Here is a 19278-nt window from a genome sequence, read left to right on the forward strand (position 1 = left end):
TTCTGGAGATAGTTTAGTATTACGTTGAGGGTTTAGGTTACGGTTTATGCTGTTGGTTATGGTTTATGGTTGTAAGGTTTTACGTTTATGTTAAGGTTTAGATTTAGGCTTAGGGCTAAGGGTTTAGTGTTTAGGTTTTACAGGTTAGGTGTTTGGTTTGGGGTTAGGGTTAGGGTTCAGTGATGTGGAATCTGTTGCTTTCCTGACCCAGCATCTGTTCTCTGGCCCCAGTCCAGCACCTCAGCTTCCAGGGAACTCAGTGGCTTCCAGTCCTACCTGACATATCAAAATCAAGACTTCCTGGGTGCAGGATATGAGGACACTGGGTAGGGATCGATCTCAGGGGAACTTCCAAACTGCTTTGTCCCCTTTCCTTCCCTGTCCCAGGAGAGGGAACTCCAGAGCAATGTGACGAGAATAAGTGGGAAGATGAGGTCCTGGATGGATCATTGCTTAGTATTTTCCTTATTTTAGGGTCCATTTTGTTCATGGAAATCACCCATTTCGACGCAATAGGTGTATCTTAACTTTAGTTTTACTTTCTCCTCTCTTTCCAGAATTGTTACAATCAACGTACACATGTTGATGCATGACGGTTCACTGAAGTCTGTATTTTATTCAGATTCCTGCTTTCAGGCCCAGTCTCAGTGCTGACACCTCTGTCTGTCAAAGCCCGCACCAGACAGGTTAGTGGTGACAGCTGGGGGTACCTGGTGAGTGAACTGGGGTGTTATGATAGGAAATGAGACCAGGAGAAGAACATGAGGCCTGATAAAGTCGCAACACTGTGCTGATGACAGAGACTTTCCTCTCCAGCCCCAGTGAAGCTGCTGGTGGTTGTAGGCACAGGAAGTGACGGGGTTAGACCCCACCTTAGTTAGAAAGATGGAGCTGGTCCCAGTGTGCAGGTTGCCCTGGACGAGGGAAGGACGGCAGCAGGGAGACCCGTGAGAAGAGCGGTGAGAGGCGCTCTGGCCTGAGCTGAGACAAGGGCCTTGAATTTGGAGATGAGCAGGGTTTGAAGACCAGGAAGGGGCTGTGGTGAGCGCTGCCCTGTGGACAAAGCTGGCACAGATGCCAGAGTCAGCACTCAGGGGACTGGCTGTGTGGACACCAACAGGAGAGCGCATTCTGCCACCAGGAGACTATCTGCTAATAGTCCTTCTATTTGCTCATAGATCCTTCCAGCCCATGGAGGTAGAGAAAGGACTGAGAAGGGAAGAGGGAGGGGGAGTGAGGGCCCATCTCTGTGGGGCAGGAGCTGACCTGCATCACCTCACTGATCTCACAGCCACCCTGAGAGGGAGCCGTTATCCCCACCTGACAGGTGAGGAGACTGACTTCCCATGTCTTTGTCTGAAGTCACACAGCTAGTGCTTGGAGGAGACAGAAGCCAGCTCTGCGCCTGTCTGAGGCTCACGCACCCCTCCATAGGGAAGGTGTCACCCCAGACTCCATTCTGAGCAGCCAGGAAGCTCTTGTCAGTTGTGACCTCAGAGGAAGGGAAGATGGGGAGAAGCTCCCTCATGTCAGATCCTTCCTTCCAGACAACCTCACAGCTAATAGCTCACCAATGGTCGACTACCTCCTAGCCATCAGCCTCATTCCGCAGATCCATGGGGAGTATGCACACTGCATTTTTCCCCGACCCCAAGACACTTCCTCGGTTTTTCTCACATTCCCTAAGCTCCAGGAAACTTGGTCCATCTCAAACACCTGAACCTGTCAGACGTTGACAAACTGGGAAAGAGCCTTGCCACCATCTTCTCACCACATCCACAGCAGCAATTGCTGGATCACCCCTCCTGCTTTCATTTGTCTCAGCTGCAAAAACTGCTGAACCCCCTGTCCTGCCACTCCACCCAGGCTCCGTGATATGGCACCTGATTTCCACTCCACCTCGTTTTGACTTTGTAACATCCTGCAGGAAAAACTCAGAGACTAACGAACTGTGATCTCTACCCTCTCCTCTTTTCCTCATTGCGTGAACCACACAACTCCAACCTCACTCCAGCCCCTTCTCTCTCCCTCCAAATCCTCTCCGTTATCTCTACCTTTCTCCTTATCTCTACTTGTCCATTTTAGAGCTCCTTTTCTTTGATTCCATCACCTGATTTTCAACCCAAGAAGACTTGAGTCCCATTATTGTCTTTATTATATGACTCTTCCCTCTCATAACACTTTGCCTACCATTACCCCTTATCTCTACCCGGCTCACAAGCTAATTCTTCATCTTCCACATATGCTTGCCTGCTCACCAATTGTACAGGGACTTACATCCTAGGTTTCCTTTCTCCAGATATTGGGATCACCCCCAATAGTCGATTTCTACCTCTCCCCACATATACTCTCATGCACCAAAGATGGTCGTTCTCCTAATCCACTTTTAGTGTCACTGAACATCTCTGTGGGAGTAACGAAAGGAACGTTACGCAGGGAGTAACGCAGGGCTAGGAGTCTCCTTACATGAATTTCAAACCCTGCCACAGGATCTCAGCCAGGCCCAGAATCACAGACACCACCTCAGGAACCAAGTGGCGATCCGAGTTTACAGCTAAGAGTGGCTCTTGATTTGTTCTCCTCATAGGGCCTTTAACTATTATCTTTTATGGTCCTAGCCTTTGGTCTTTGCCTCTTCCACCTTTTCACCCAATTCCTGCAGAGCCTACTCCAGGTGTGCACAAATGGAGCTGTCCATAAAATGCTTCACCTACAACAACATTACCAGCCCCTTCCACAATGTCTCCCTCCTCTCTCCACCTTCATTCAGCCTGAAGAAACTACAGACTAGAGACACGATGGCCTTTCTACATTTTAATAACAAACAAGTCTGGAAGGGTAGGTCTCTGAATGTTAGAGACCTTCATTTAATGTTAGGTCTCAGAGACCTTGACTTACAGACAGAGCCATGTTGGCTGACCTACACAAACAGAGCCATGCTTGTAACAACAAAAAATACCACAAAAGAGCTACTAGCTTGCTGTCATTCAACATTTCATGTTCAAACAATGCTATCCTGTCTGCACAGCCCCTATAAAAACCTCCTCATCCCCTCTTCAGGACTGGAAGTCTCCTTTAGACATGCAGTCCGGATTGTAGCCATCTTTTGCACAGCCAATATACTGTTGCTCTCTTACAATAAAGCTTCCTTAACTTGCCTGACTGTGTGCATTCCATTTCCAGCCAACCTATCAAAGAATACAAGTGATTCTCAAGTGACTTTTATATAAATCATGTTGTAATAACATTGGTTTGGAAAGTTTGGTTGAAATATGCTCTAGATTTGAGAGCTGAGGATTTTTCAATGTAAAGGAATATGCCCCGCAATGTTTGCCTTCAACTTAGAAAAGCAGTCTTTTCTTAGATAAGAGCTTATGAAATGAGCTATTTCACTGTCTGCCTCTATTGCTAAAAATCTTTCTTGGTGATTGAGCATTACATTTGGTAACCTATAATATGGAATGCATATGATTCTTTCCTATCTATATCTACGTATCTATGTACGTATGTATCTATCTATGTGTGTGTATCTGACATTTAAATAGATACCCACACATGCATGTGTATATACTCATAAACACACAAAAGAATGTAAAGAAAAACATATTCACACTTATTTGTCTTACCCATCATTTTATGGTTCTAACAGATTACTTGCTATATATTGCAAACAAAATATCTCCAAATATGTGGTAAAAGATCATAGGTTTACAATAAAGAACTAACTATACGTGTCTGTCTCAATCTTGCCCTTCCTGTACAAGTCCAACACATGCCCTCCATCAGTTTTTCTTTTTGAGTTCTTTGGGTGATTAATGTTTATTCTCCAAATACTGCTTCTGTATCTAAACGTTATTCTGCAATTGATGTTATATTTTAACTATTGCCTTCCTCATATGATAGATGAGGATGATCTCCCTTACATCCCCTATCTACTCTTTTGGGTAATTTATTGAATCACTATTCTGATTTGTCAACTATGCAAATTCAAACAAGATACGTACACCTGCATTTCCTATCCCACAAACCAGAGCCAAAATCTCTTGACTTCACATTTCGTTAAGATGAGGACACCTGTAAGGCTCAGGAGGAGGCTGACGGTCGGTAAGTACATGAGTTCTCTCCCTACCCAAGAAGGGTGCTAGAATTCCATTCCCTACTCTGTAGGTCCATTGCTGTGACTCCTCTGCCCCACAAAAAGGAAGTTCTGTCATGAAATTTAAATGAATTATCTGTCTTTCATGAATTTATTACATCTGTAATATTTTTCTAAGCTCTCAATAATTATATATTCTATTGAATCTGATTTTTATCTCTGGACCACATTTTCCAAAAATCTGATCTTTTACTGGTTTTCTTGGTACTTATACTAACTCATTTCAGTATTTCCTGGATTCCTTAGTGTCCTCAAATTCATACATTTTGACATACATTTATACATGTAAATAGCTTCTAATATTTTAATATTTTAGATTTAGAGAAGAGCTACAAAAATAGTACACAGTGCCCTTATTTCCATTAGCTAGAATTTCCTAATGTTAGCATGATCAAAATTAAGAAGTAAACATTTTACCAGAGGGTAAGGGGGGAGGGGAGTGGTAGATAAGGGTAAAAGGGATCAAATATATGGTGATGGAAGGTGAACACACAATGGAATTTATAGATGATGTAATACAGAATTGTACACCTGAAATCCATGTAACTTTACTAACAATTGTCACCCAAACAAACTTCAATTAAAAAAAAGAAATAAACATCGGTACAATACTGTTTTCTAAACTCGAGACTTTATTTGGATTTCACCAGTTTCCCCTAAAGTGTTGTCTTTCTGTTTCAAGATCCAGTCCAATCCAATCTTTGATTGCCATAGTTCTCCTCTAATCTGTAATAGTTCCTCAGATTTTCCTTGACTTTCATGACTTTGACACATGTTAAGCGTAATTCTCAGCTATTTTATAGGAAGCTCCTCAATTTTGATTTTGTCTGATATATCCTTATAAGTACAATACAGTTATGGGTTTTTGAGATGACTATCAGAGAGGTGACACGCCCTTCTCAGTGCACAATTTCAGGGAGGGCATGATGTAAATCTGTATTATTACTGGTTATGTTAAACTTGGTCATTTTATTAATGTAATGTCTACCATGTTTTTTCATTGAGAAGTTCCTTTTTCCCCCTCGATAAATAATATTTAATGGAGATACTTTACGACTGAAAGATACTATTTTTCCTTAAATTTTTGACCTGCTGATTTTTTTGTTAAATCTTATCCAGATATCATATCCTTCAAGGCAGCATGCTGATCCTCTTAGTAATTCAAGTACTTCCCTGCCCCTCAACTAAGGATAGATTGTCTTGTTCTCTTCTCCAGCTGCAATCTCTTTTCACTAGTATTCTAAGAGCAAAGTGTTTGGTTCCCCTGCCCCACAGATCAAGGCTCCTATTCAAAAGAGGAGATAGAGAGAAAGTGTTCCAGTGGAGTTCAATGCTCCTTCTACAGCGGCGCTCTTCCCCATCACGTTTTTCACCAGGAGAAGCATTTCTTAGGATTCTCCAGCTCTTGTGTGAGTGCCTCCCAGGGTTCATGGAGAAAAAACCATGCGAAAGGATGCAGATTTCATTTCCCTGTGATTTGTTCCCAAGTTCTGATATCTCTCTCATTATTTTCAGGCTCACTCATATTATTTCACTTATATTCAAATATCTGATTGTACACATTTAAGAACAAAGAAACAAAAATATTTATTGCAAGCTCTATCTGTGGAGAAGGGGCTTGTGCATGACAGGCCCCACCTCAGAATGAGCATTTAAGACATAAGACAAAAATTCCTTCAGACCCTTTTTTTCCTTTACTTTGCCTTCCACAATATCAGAAATTAAGTTTTTACACTATAAGTTTTGCTCTATTCCACTCCTACTAAAAAAATCTTTTCATAGCCCTCTGTTGGTGAGGCGAGGCGAGGCGAGGCAAAAAAGCCATGACGTGACATCTCACTGTGATTTTCATTTTCATTTCTGTGATAATTAGTGATGCTGAGTATTTTTTCATATGTCTATTAGCCATCTGTATGTCCTTTTTGGAGAAATGCCTATTCAGGTCCTCCGCCCGTTTTTTAATTGGATTGTTTGTTTTTTTGTTGTTGAGTTGTATGAGTTCCTTACGTATTTTGGGTATTAGTCCCTTTTCAGAGGTGTTGTTTGCAAAAGTCTTCTCCCATTTGGTTGGTTGCCTCTTTATTTTGCCAATGGTTTCTTTTGCTGTGCAGAGGCTCTTTAGTTTGGCATAGTCCCATTCATTTATTTTAGCTTTTACTTCCCTTGCCTTTGGATTCAAATTCATAAAATGCTCTTTGAACCCAAGGTCCATAAGATTAGTACCTATGTTTTCTTCTATGAAGTTCATTGTGTCAGGTCTTATGCTTAAGTCTTTGATCCATTTTGAATTGATTTTGGTACATGGTGACAGATAGCAGTCCAGTTTCATTCTTTTGCACGTGGCTATCCAGTTCTCCCAGCACCATTTATTGAAGAGGCTGTCTTTCCTCCATTGTATGTTTTTAGCTTCTTTGTCAAAAATTACCTGTCCATATTTATGTGGTTTTATTTCTGGGTTCTCAATTCTATTCCATTGGTCTATATGTCTGTTTTTCTGCCAATGCCATGCTGTTTTGATTATTGTAGCCCTGTAGTACAAGCTAAAGTCAGGGAGTGTGATACCTCCAGCATTGTTCTATTTTCTTAAGATTGCTTTGGCTATTCGGGGTCTTTTGGGGATCCAAACAAATCTGATGATTTTTTGTTCTATTTCTTTAAAAAATGCCATTGGGATTTTGATGGGGATTGCATTAAATCTGTATATTGCTTTAGGTAATATGGTCATTTTAACTATGTTGATTCTTCCAATCCATGAGCACGAAATGTCTTTCCATTTCTTTGTGTCTTCTTCAATTTCTTTCATAAATGTCTTATAATTTTCAGCATATAAATCCTTCACATCCTTGGTTAAGTTTATTCCTAGGTATTTTATTCTTTTTGCTGCAATTGCAAACAGAATTGTTTTTGTATTTCTTTTTCTGAGATTTCATTGTTAGTATATAGGAATGCAATGGACTTTTGTACGTTGTTTGTAGCCAGCAACTTTACTGTATTCGTTGATTGTTTCTAATGGCTTTTTGGTGGAGTCTTTAGGGTTTTCTATATATAGCATCATGTCATCTGCAAAGAGTGACAGTTTAACTTCTTCATTCCCAATTTGGATGCCTTTTATTTCTTTCTCTTGCCTGTTGGCTCTGGCAAGGACTTCCAACACTATGTTGAAAAGCAGAGGTGATAGGGGACAGCCCTGTCGTGTTCCTGAACGTAGAGCAAAGGGCTTCAGTTTTTCACCATTAATTATTAGATTAGCTGAGGGCTTGTCATAGATGGCCTTTATTACGTTAAGGTATTTTCCTTCTATACCTATTTTATTAAGTGTTTTAATCATAAATGGATGTTGTATCTTGTCAAATGCTTTTTCTGCATCAATTGATATAATCGTATGATTTGTGTCCTTTATTTTGTTTATGTGATGTATCATGTTGATGGATTTGCAGATGTTGAACCATCCTTGTGCCCCGGGGATGAACCCCACTTGGTCGTGATGAATAATCTTTTAAATGCATTGTTGTATTCAACTTGTTAGAATTTTGTTTAGGATTTTTGCATCAGTATTCATCAGAGATATTGGTCTGTAGTTTTCTTTCTTTGTGCTGTCCTTCCAGGTTTTGGCATCAGGGTAATGTTGGCCTCATAAAATGAGATAGGGAGTACTGTCTCTTCTTCAATCTTTTGGAAGAGTTTGAGTAGGATTGGTATTAGATCCTGTTTGAAGGTTTGGTAGAATTCACTAGTGAAGCCATCTGGTCCCGGAAGGTTTTAGATGACTGATTCAATTTCGTTACTGGTGATCGGTCTGTTTAGATTTCCCAGTTCTTCATGGTTCAGGCTTGGAAGGCTATATTTTTCTAAGAACTTGTCCATTTCTTGTAGGTTATTGAATTTGGTGGCATATACTCCTTCATAGTATTCTTGGATGATGCTTTGTATTTCTGTGGTGTCCATGATAACTTCTCCTATTTCATTTCTTTTTTTAAAAAAAAAAGACGAATTTTTTAAAAAAGTATTTTATTGGGGAAGGGGAACAGGACTTGATTGGGGAACAGTGTGTACTTGCAGGACTTTTTTCCAAGTCGAGTTGTTGTCCTTTCAATCTTTATTTGTGGAGGGTGCCATTCAGCTTCAAGTTGTTTTCCTTTCAGGGCCCTAGGCTTTGACCCGCCACTCCTTTTGCAACCTCCCCGGCCCTTGTCCTTCGGGAGTGGCCCAGCCCACCTAATAAACCCACACCAGGGGTGGTGCTGTGGGGGCTGGAGGGCAGGGGGAGAGGAATTGGTGGCGCCACACAGCACTACAATCTCGCTGCCCCGACCCCACACGCAGCCCCTTAGGCCCGGGCTCCCCCCCCACGCACCCCCTTCTTAGTACCCTTCCCTTTCACAAGCCTTTGCCAGCAGCCGTTCGCCCCGCCCCCAAGGCCCAAACCCAGGTCTGCCTGCAGGCCCAGGCCTGCCTGGGCCTTGGGCGGCTTTCTCCAGCCAAGGACGTGCTGGTGCTTGACACCTCGGGACCCAGCCCAGGGGAAGACCATGGCTCTGCCTGCACCTGGGCCCCGAGACAGAGATTCCAGGTGTCCCCCGACACCGGACCAAGGGGAACGCCACCCGCCCCACCCCACCGGATAGGTCCATCTCTGATGGCCGGCACCGCGACCCCTCCCCGCCCCCCTTTCATCTCCCTGGAGCGCCGGGGGCCCTCTGTTCCCCCCTGCCTCGGTGGCCCCGCCCACAACACCAAAAGAGCCAGGACACAATGGCAGGAGTAGGGAGCACACCTGCCCTCGGGCTCCAGGAGAGACCACCACAGGGGAAAAGCAGGCAGGCGGGCATGCACACCACAAACACTAGGAGGGTGCCTGGAGGCGCTCCTCTCCTCCCGCTAGTGGGACCCCAGACTGGGCTCGGAGCCCTGCGGCAATCTGCGGACCCTGGAGGCCTGCCCCGGGGTCCCACGGTGACTGCCAGCGCCAGGGCACTGCCTCCATAACGGAGCCCAGCCCCGGGCACCACCGCACTCCGGTTGGGAAGCTGCCATTTCAACTCAACCTCAGTGCCTCTGTCCCAGTCGGTGTCCCATGCTGTGCGTCAGTCCCCCCTCCTCCCCAACTCCCAACCCTTGTTTGTCTGTCTTCTTCCACCTCCAGGGAAGTGGTAGAGGCCCCTTGGAGCCTCGGATGGCGCGAAGGGGCCTCGCTGCGGGCAAGGAGCCAAAGGCAGTCCACCCAGGCGGCGTTTTGAGGAGGCGGGAAGCAGGCGGGAGGTCGGGCCCTGGCGGAGCCGGCCAGCGGGGAGATGCTCCGGACACGAGCAGCCTGGTTCGCGCTCACCAGGCAGGACTGTCCCCTGCTCTTGTGGCGCTGTGGGCCTGCTCCCAGCGTCTATGGCCACAGCAGCTTGAACGCGCCTGATCTCCTTTGATCTGGGAATCTAAGCAGGGTCGTGCCTGGTTAGTACTTGGATGGGGGACCGCCCGGGAATACCGGGTGACCTAGGCTTCGGCCCGCCACTCCTTTTGCGGCCGCCCCAGCTTTTGTCCTTCGGGAGTGACCCAGCCAGCCTAATAAACCCAGGCCAGGGGTGGTGCTGTGGGGTCTGGAGGGCAGGGGGAGAGGAATGGGTGGCGCCACACGGCACTACAATCTCGGTGCCCCGGCCCCACGCAGGCCCTTAGGCCCGGGATCCCCCCCCACGGACCCCCTTCTTAGTCCCCTTTTCTCCCGCAAGCCTTCTGCCAGCAGCCGTTCGCCCCGCCCCCAATGCCCAAGCCCCGATCTGCCTGCTGGCGGAGACCTGCACGTGCCTTGGGCGGCTTTCTCCAGCCAAAAACGTGCTGGTGCATTGCACCTCGGGACCGAGCCCAGGGGACCACCATCGCTCTGCCTGCACCTGGGCCCCGAGACAGAGACTCTGGGTGTCGCCCGACACCGGACGAAGGGGAAGGCCACCCGCCCCACCCCACCGGATAGCTCCGTCTCTGGTGGCCGACACCGCGACCCCTCCCTGCCCCCCTTTCATCTCCCAGGAGCGCCTGGCGCCCTCTGTTCCCGCCCGCCTCGGTGGCCCCGCCCACCTCACCAAAAGAGCAGGGACAAAAGGGCAGGAGTTGGGAGTGCACGTGCCCTCCGGCTCCAGGAGAGACCAGCACAGGGGAAAAGCAGGCAGGAGGGCATGCACACAACCCACACTAGGAGGGTGCCTGGGGCTGCTGCTCTCCTCCCGCATGCGGGACCCCGGGCGGGGCTCGGAGTTCGGCGGCAATCCTCGGACCCTGGAGGCCTGCCCCGGGGTCCCAGGGTGACTGCCAGCGCCCGGGCACTGCCTCCGTAACGGAGCCCAGCCCCGGGCACCACCGCACTCCGGTGGGGAAGCTGCCACTTCAACTCAGCCTCAGTGCCTCTGTCCCAGTCAGTGTCCCATCCTGTGCGTCAGTCTCCCTCATCCCCAACTACCAACCCCTGTCTGTCTGTCTTCTGCCACCTCCAGGGAAGTGGTAGAGGCCCCGTGGAGCCTCGGATGGCGCGAAGGGGCCTCGCTGCGGGCAAGGAGTAAAAGGCAGTCCACCAGGTGGCTTCTTGAGGAGGCGGGGAGCAGGCGGGAGGCGGGGCCCTGGCGGAGCCGGCCAGCGGGGAGATGCTCCGGACGGGAGGAGCCCGGCAGCCTGGTTCGCGCTCACCAAGCAGGCCGGTCCGCTGCTCTTGTGGCGCCGGGGGCCTGCTCCTAGCGTCTATGGCCACAGCAGCTTGAACGCGCCCGATCTCGTCTGATCTGGGAAGCTAAGCAGTGTCGAGCCTGGTCAGTACTTGGATGGGGGACCGCCCAGGAATACAGGGTGCCCTCAGCTTTGGCCCACCACTCCTTTTGCGGCCGCCCCGGCCCTCGTCCTTAGGGAGTGGCCCAGCCCGCCTAATAAACCCACACCAGGGGTGGTGCTGTGGGGGCTGGAGGGCAGGGGGAGAGGAATGGGTGGCGCCACACAGCACTACAATCTCGCTGCCCCGGCCCCACGCAGCTTGTCAATTGCTGCACAAACAATTAGCTGGGATTCTTTGAAAGATTCCTGTTGAATTTGTTGATTAGGTTGTGTAAGGCTTGAGGCGAGATAGTGAAGCTAAGAGAGTCAGGCAGGTTGAGAAAAGTGAGGGCTTTATTCTGCGCTCCCAGGCAAGGTTCAGCGGTCCGCAGATGGGGCTGGTGAAGTGGCTCCCAGGGCAGAGGAGGGAGGCAGATATGCGATTTGGGGGAGGGGGTTGGCTGAGTGAGGTGGCAGATGAGCAAGCCCGCACCCCCAGTGCAGATAGGGCCCCAGTGGCTGTGTCTGGAGTTGTTTATTGCACCAAGGTCTGCTGCCTCTTCTGGGAAATGCCAGGGGCCCCAGTTTCCATCATGCGAGGAGGGGTCTGACTTGGCAGAGGGGTATGACTTTGCTCCCGGCCTCTTTGACCATGCCCTTATCTGACCTAATAGGTTGAGGAATATGGCCATGTTAACAGTGTTCAGACCAAAATCGTGGAATATTTTCCCAAGTAGGTTGTCTTTAATTTATTTCCATCAGTTTTGCAGTTTTTAGAGAATAAGTTTGGCTCTTATTTTGTTAAATATATTCCTAAGTATTCTATTATTTTTGATGCTGTTGCAAATTGAGTTGAAGTATACAGAAATGCAACTGGTTTTTATATATTGATCTTGAATCCTGCAAATCTGCTGACTTATACATGCAAATACAGCTGGGCCTTGGTCAGAGTTGTTTCCTTATAACTTGCATGAGTTGTGGCAGGAATGCACCTCTTGTTTATAGCAGTCAGCCTGTGGTAAAATTGGTTTCCTTATATGTGGTTTCACTTAAAGCGTAAAACTTACCCATGATGTTAAGTGAGGACTTACTGTAGTTCTTAAGTGGAATTCTCATAATGTCGTATACTACAGGTTATGTAATCTGTGAATAGAGAGCATTTTGCTTCTGTCTTTCCAATATGAATGGCTTTTATTTCCATGTCTTACCTAATTGCTCTGGATAAAATATTCAGTACAATATTGAATAGAACTGGCCACAGTTGTCATCCTTTCGAGTTCACTGTCTTAGGAAGAAAGCATCCAGGCTTTCACTCTTAAATATTATGCAAGTTATAGCTGTTCTATAGATGCTCTTTTCAGGTTTAGAGAATTATCTCACATGCTTAGTTGGTTGAGGTATTTTTGTTGTTGTTGTTGTTGATTGTTTTTGTTTTTTGTTTGTTTTGTTTTTCATGAAAAGGCATTGAATTTTGTTAAATGCTTTTACTGAAGTTGTAGCAATGATCATGATAGTGTTTTTTGTTTAATTAATATGATGTGTTACATTAAGTGATGTTTGAGTTTTAAATCAACTTTGTATTTCAGGGATATCTCACATGGTCATGGAATATGCTTTTTTTCTGTATTTTGCTGAATATGATTTGCTAGTATTTTGCTGAGGATTTTTACATCCACTTTCATAAGAAATATTAGCCTTTAGGTATATTTTCTTTTGATGTGTTTGGTTTGGAATCAGTGTAACACTGGTCTCATAAAATGAGTTGAGATACGTTCCCTCGTCTACCTTTTGGAATAGTTTGTGAAGAATTGGCATTAATTCTTTAACCTTTGGTAGAATTCAGTGAGAACTTCTGGGCATTTCTTTATGACTCATTTTTCGTTACCTATTCATATCTTTACTTAATCGGTTTATTTCTTCTTGAGTCAACTTTGTTAGTTTGTGTCTGTCTAGGAATTATTATTTCATCAAGTTATCTTATTTGTTGGTGTACAGTTTTTCATAGTATTCCTTTATTATCTTTTTATTTCTGTAAGGTAATGCCCCCTTTTTTGATTATGATTCTAGAATTGAGTCTTCTCTCTTTTTCTCTTGATCAATATAGCTAAATGTTTATCAATTTTGCTGACATTTTTATTGATTTTTCTCTATTATTTTTCTCTTCTCTCTTACACTAATTTCTGCCCTAATATATATTATTTCCTTCACAATTTCTTTAGGTTTAGTTTGTTCCTCTCTTTTCAGCAGTTGAGGATGAAAGGTTAGATTATTGACTTGAGATATTTCTTTTTCTTAATATACATATTTTATAGCTGTATATTTTCCTCTAAGTACTGTTTTAGATGCATCAGAAAACTTTATTTATTTTGTCTTTATTTTTATTCATTTCAAAATATTTTTTATTTTTAGGATTTCCTTTGTGATTTATATTTTGACCGATTAGTATATATTAGTGTGTTGTTCTGCTGCTAGTTCTGCTTTTATTCCATATTGTCAGAAAACATAATTTGTGTTATTTCTTTTCTTTTAAATTTAATTTTTTTATGGCCTAGCACAATGTCTATCCTAGAGAATGTTCCTTGGGTACCTGAAATGAATGTCTAACCTGCTATTGATGTATTGTTATGGTTATTGGCTTATTTGCGTGTTCAGTACATGTTTGCATTACTTTCCTGAAGCCTATTTTTCCTCCCCCACTGTTAAGCCTCTATTGTTACTCCCCAAGGAGGTGCAGCTTTGCATGTAACTACAGTCACCATAGGATGACAATGGTTTTGGTCGTGAATTTTTGATCTCTGAACTCGAACCCGAACTCGAACTCAAACGCGGACAATCCGAACCTGTAGGAAACCGTGCTGAAGTGCTAGCAGGTGTTGCTTTGTGAAATGTTGAACCTTTGACTTCCTTGAGTGGTTTGTGCCCCCAGCAAGGCAAAACTTGCTACTCTGAGAACACAGAACCAGACAAGGTCAGGAAGTGTGGAGCTGGACAAAAAACAAGCCCTTGTGTATCCAAACATTGTAACTACTAGATTGCAGACAGTTCTGCTACTTTTTGATGCCCAGAGGATACAAGCTGCAAAAATAAACTTGGGCTGAGGCATTCTACTTAGAACTCCAGCAGTCTACTTAGAACTGCGGCAGTCTACTTAGAATTGCCTGCCCTCCCGATCCCATCTTTGTCTCTCTTCTTTTCTCTCAATCCTCACTCCCCACTTCAGGGACTGTTCCTCTCGTGGGCAGGCACCGACAAGTGGCGCCCGAACAGGGACCTGAATACTGGGGATAAAGTGAAGGACACCGCACGGAGCTGAGACGCGTCGCATAAGGTAAGGGGTGCGGTGAGACACCACGGTCAGGAGTAAAAAATCATGGGACAGGGTAGCAGCAGAATGTCTTTTACTCAAATGTTAAAAAGTGTGCTAAACGGACTGGACCCCCAGGATGAGGAGGGCCTAGATGGGGAGGGGCCAGTGAGGGTGGTAGACGGTGCAGTGACAAGACAGCAGAGTGGGGCTGAGACATGGCAGAGGGGCCGGACGAGGCCCAAGGCCACCGTCCCGGGCGGGGCGAAGGTGGAGGAGACCAAGAGCCCGTCACTTCTCTGACGGGCCCTCCTGCCGCCACCCCGCATCCCTGGGACGAGCCGCGGGCCTCGCCTCCACTACGGCCACCGCCGAGGAGTGGGAGCCACAGTGCGAGCCTGTGAAGCGCGGGGATGCGATATCCAGCTCCGGGGCAGGGCTGCCCGAGCCTGCGGGCTGCGAGACGCTGGAGGCCAGAGGCCACGGCGCCGCGGGAGAAACCCGCGCAGCTGAGCGCCCGCGAGGACTCCCGGCAGGTGCACGCGTGGTTGTGGCAGTCTTATTGCGGCTACCTCACCTGGCACAGCGGCCTGGCCGCCTTCCCAGCTTACTGTGGCCCCGCAACAATGCTATGGGGCGCTGCCGCAGTTGGTCCCCCACCAGAGAAATCCATTCAGGAACTCTTCCCAGCAACCCCGGGCAGCGCAGGATTGGACCTCAGTAGCGCCGCCTACACAGTACTAACACCTGAGATGGGAATGCGAGCTATTCCTACAGGGGTCTTTGGGCCTCTGCCTCCACAGACTGTGGGACTCATCCTAGGAAGGAGTAGTATTACCATGAAAGGGATATTGGTTGCTCCGGGAGTTGTGGATATGGATTATACAGGAGAGATCAAGATTACGACACATTCGCCTGGAGGCACTTCAGTGATCGATAAGGGCCCACGCATAGCACAATCATTGTTAATTCCACATGTCAAACCGGGTAAAACAGCAGGCCATAAATCCCGAGGCGACGCGGGCCTTGGTTCATCAGATGCTTATTGGGTCCAGGCCATTCACCACCAGGCCAGAATTACCACTATCCATTAATGGCCGTTCCTTCATGGGCCTTTTAGACACGGGGGCCGATGTCTCTGTTTTAACTGCAGATCAGTGGCCTAGCCACTGGCCAAAGCAGCAAACACTAACCCAGTTACAAGGCATAGGACAATCTCAGTCACCACAACAGAGCAGTGATATATTGTTGTGGAAAGATCAAGAGGGACATGAAGGATCCTTTCAACCATACATAGTGGCAGGATTGCCTGTCAATCTATGGGGCAGAGATGTCATGAGTCAGATGGGAGGTTACCTGTACAGCCCTAATCAACAGGTCACTATGATGATGTTCGATCAGGGACTTCTGCCTAGAGATGGCTGAGGTCCTTCTGGACAAGGGAGAAAAGAGCCTATCTTTCCCTCGCCCTTACCACAAAGAGCTGGCTTGGGATATTTTTAACGGGGGTCACTACTCCTCCTGTACCCCATGCAGATGCTATCACTTGGAAAAGCGACACACCTGTTTGGGTAGAACAGTGGCCCCTATCATCAGAAAAGATACAGGCTGCAAGGTTGCTGGAACAGGAGCAACTCGATAAGGGACATACAGCACTTTCTAACTCTCCATGGAACTCTCCCATATTTGTAATTAAGAAAAAATCAGGTAAATGGAGGTTGTTACAAGATTTGAGAAAAATAAATGAGACTATGGAGCTCATGGGGGCTTTACAACCGGGATTGCCTAATCTTTCTGCTATACCCCAAAACACATATAAGATAATCCTGGCTTTAAAGGATTGTTTTTATACCATACCATTGTGCCCCAAGGATTGTAAAAGGTTTGCTTTAAGTAACTTACAAGAACCTATGAAGAGATATCAATGGCTGGTGCTGCCTCAAGGTATGGCTAATAGCCCTACTCTATGTCAAGAATGTGTGGCAGCAGCGTTAGAGTCTACCCCGTCTCCCCACATACAATCCTTAATCACACTCTTTGTTCTAAATTTTTTAAACCTGGATGCGCGTGGCAGATCTGCCGCAGATCGCTTCTGGCATCCTAACACTCAACAAGATTATGCCCAAGTGAGATGGCAGGATCCAGTTACTAACCAGTGGCATGGGCCAGACCCAGTCCTAATTTGGGGACGAGGGCATGTTTGTGTTTATTCACAGGACAATGGAGGTGCGCGGTGGCTGCCTGAGAGGTTGGTGCGGCTTGCTGATGAGCCTCTTCGAGATCCTGTTGGTTGCGCAGATGCCTCAGGGTGAGACATACTGGGCATATGTTCCTGACCCTCCCATGCTACACCCCACTGTGTGGAACGGGCCTGAAGTCATTGGTGGGACAAATGACACTAGGCTATTAGGACATCCATTTGCTCCTGCCGTCCTACAAGCTGTTGGATTCAATCATACCGGCTTAGGCATAGGACTCCTCATATGCTTCACAAAGACTGTCAACGTTACCGGATGTTTCCGTGTGGGCAGCCAGACAATTCACGGAGACAACCTAGGACAGAGTGTCACATTCCATCAGCCAGCAGGATGGAAAAACATCAGGGATAAAAACCCACCTCCACCACAAGCCCATGATCCTTGCAGTGAGGAGAACAGAAAAAATAGCAGATCCATCCTTTGGAGACAATGTTATAAAGAACCCGGGGAATATAGTGTCCCTGGGTTTAATCAAGCTGTTATAGATGGTCCGGAGGCCATGACACAGGTGCTGATGTCCAACACGGGACTAAGACTGGAGTGGTTGTGGGATTATGGTATACCTCCCGGCCCCAAAGACATATTTGGAAACTAGTGGGAGCAATGGATACAGTGACTATGAGTATGGACGAGGGACGAGGCAAGGTAGAAGGCAATACCACTGCTTGTGTCAAGGCTCCATATGTGCTTATGATTGGAAATTTTAACATCACCCATATTGACAGGGTCCAGTTTAATGTATCTTGTATACAGTGTAACCTAAGTAATAGCATCAATTGGTCAAATGACAAAAGTAGAGCTGTAGTTCTCCACCGACCCTCTTTCATTATGGTACCTGTTAACATTTCAGGTCCTTGGTACTCGGACCTCAGAGGAGAATTCCCCTCCTTTCTAGCTCTGTTCCATTTGCTATTGCCTTTTGTAATAATCTTTGTTGGTGTTCCTCTATTCATGTGGTTTACTCCGTTGCTCACAAAGGTAATACTCAAGGGCTTCATCGATCTCCAAACAAAGGTTCATGAGTTGAGATTATCTGCCCAGGTCCACCGTGTCGCTGACACCCGTGTATAAAGCCCCTACAATGGGTCGGCAGCCAAAGATGGGTAAGGATTTGGTAAGAATGTACATAACCTAAGACAGGAACCGTTCGCTAGAGGGATGGTCTCCTATGACGGGTAAATGGACATATCTGTACCAACCACCTAAGCCAGGCGCAACCCTTGTGTTAATTTTATATAAAAAAGGGGTACCTGTGGGAAACCGTGCTGAAGTGCTAGCAGGTGTTGTTTTGTGAAATGTTGAACCTTTGACTTCCTTGAGTGGTTTGTGCTCCCAGCAAGGCAAAACTTGCTACTCTGAGAACACAGAACCAGACTAGGTCAGGAAGTGTGGAGCTGGCCAAAAAACAGGCCCTTGCGTATTACCTTTATTGTAACTACTAGATTGCAGACAGTTCTGTTACTTTTTGATGCCCAGAGTATATAAGCTGCAAAAATAAACTTGGGCTGAGGCATTCTACTTAGAACTGCGGCAGTCTACTTAGAATTGCCTGCCCTCCCGATCCCATCTTTGTCTCTCTTCTTTTTTCTCAATCCTCACTCCCCACTTCAGGGACTGTTCGTCTCGTCGGCAGGCACCGACAGTTAGTGTAGCCACAGCAGTTATATTAGTGGCCAGTGGCTCACTGGTTACAGCTGACGGCCAACTAGCCACAGCTGACGGCCATCCAACCACAGTTGATGGCCATCTACTACCTGAGCCAGCACCCCTCCACGTGAGGCCGAGAGCCTGGAAACTGCTCTCTGGGGCTCTGTCGTGCGGGGTACCCTGCTCGCTGCGCCATTTGTCGTGCAGGGTCTCAGCTCCCGCTCCCCGCCCAAGAACGCAGGACACGGTAAGGCCAAAAAGGAACACCCACGGAGCCATAGATAGGGGAGTCAAACCAATATATTCTCGCTGGCGGCTGGGCTGGAGACACAGGAAGTAGGATCTACATAATCTGCCTAACAGCAGTCCGCGCTTGCCAGCCACCATCTTCTTGCTAGCCCCCATTCCTTTTTGCTAGCATAGCCACAGCTGTTATATTAGTGGCCAATGGCTTACGGGTTACAGCTGACGGCCAACTAGCCACAGCTGCTGGCATCTGATCACAGTTTATGGCCATTTACTACCCGAGCCAGCACCTTTCTATGTGAGGCCGAGAGCCTGGAAACTGTTTTTTGGGGTTTTGTCCCCACACTCCACCCCTACAGGTTCTCGCCTCACAATCTACGCGACAAGTGTCTTCCGCGAGGGTCCCTGTGCGAGGAGCCTGGAGGTGAATGCAATATCCTGGACACAGCCAGGCTCTCTGAGCACAGCCAGGGTTTCTCAGGGCACCACCAGTACTTCTGGGCACAGCCAGACTTCCTGGGCTTCTTAAGGTACCACCAGTCTCCCCGGGCACAGCCAGGGTTTCTCAGGGCACCACCCCAGTACTTCTGGGCACAGCCAGACATCCTGGGCTTCTTAGGGTACCACCTGTTTCCCCGGGCACAGCCAGCTTTTCTCAGGGCACTGCCACTCTCTCTGGGCACAGCCAGACTTCCTGGACACAGCCAGGGCTCACAGGGCACTGCCACTCTCTCTGGGCACAGCCAGACTTCCTGGACTCAGCCAGGGCCTCTCAGGACACTGCCACTCTCTGGACACAGCCAGACTTCCTGGACACAGCCAGACTTCCTGGACACAGCCAGGGCCTCAGGGCACTGCCACTCTCTCTGGGCACAGCC

General features: G+C 47.2%; 1 protein-coding gene across 2 annotated transcripts; it reads left to right on the forward strand.

Moving 5' to 3' along the window:
• The first annotated feature begins 355 nt into the window (after positions 1 to 355).
• On the forward strand, positions 356 to 15524 carry LOC308495759 (deoxyuridine 5'-triphosphate nucleotidohydrolase-like). Of its 2 annotated transcripts, none has more exons than XM_081080734.1 (2): positions 356 to 686; positions 14166 to 15524. In XM_081080734.1, exon 2 carries the CDS (start codon positions 14663 to 14665, stop codon positions 15341 to 15343), a length of 681 nt encoding a protein of 226 aa, XP_080936860.1. In that variant the 5' UTR covers positions 356 to 686; positions 14166 to 14662; the 3' UTR covers positions 15344 to 15524. The 2 variants fall into 2 exon arrangements, with proteins under 2 accessions (XP_080936860.1, XP_080936861.1); XM_081080735.1 differs by lacking the exon at positions 356 to 686 and adding an exon at positions 10797 to 10947.
• The last annotated feature ends 3754 nt before the right edge of the window (positions 15525 to 19278 follow it).

Source organism: Rhinolophus hipposideros, assembly GCF_964194185.1.
Source record: "Rhinolophus hipposideros genome assembly, contig: HAP1_SCAFFOLD_139, whole genome shotgun sequence".
NCBI classification, from domain to species: Eukaryota; Metazoa; Chordata; class Mammalia; order Chiroptera; family Rhinolophidae; genus Rhinolophus; species Rhinolophus hipposideros.

Excerpts from the sequence above, each read along its gene's own strand:
- LOC308495759 (XM_081080734.1), top strand. The coding sequence starts at position 14,663 with ATGCGATATCCAGCTCCGGGGCAGGGCTGCCCGAGCCTGCGGGCTGCG.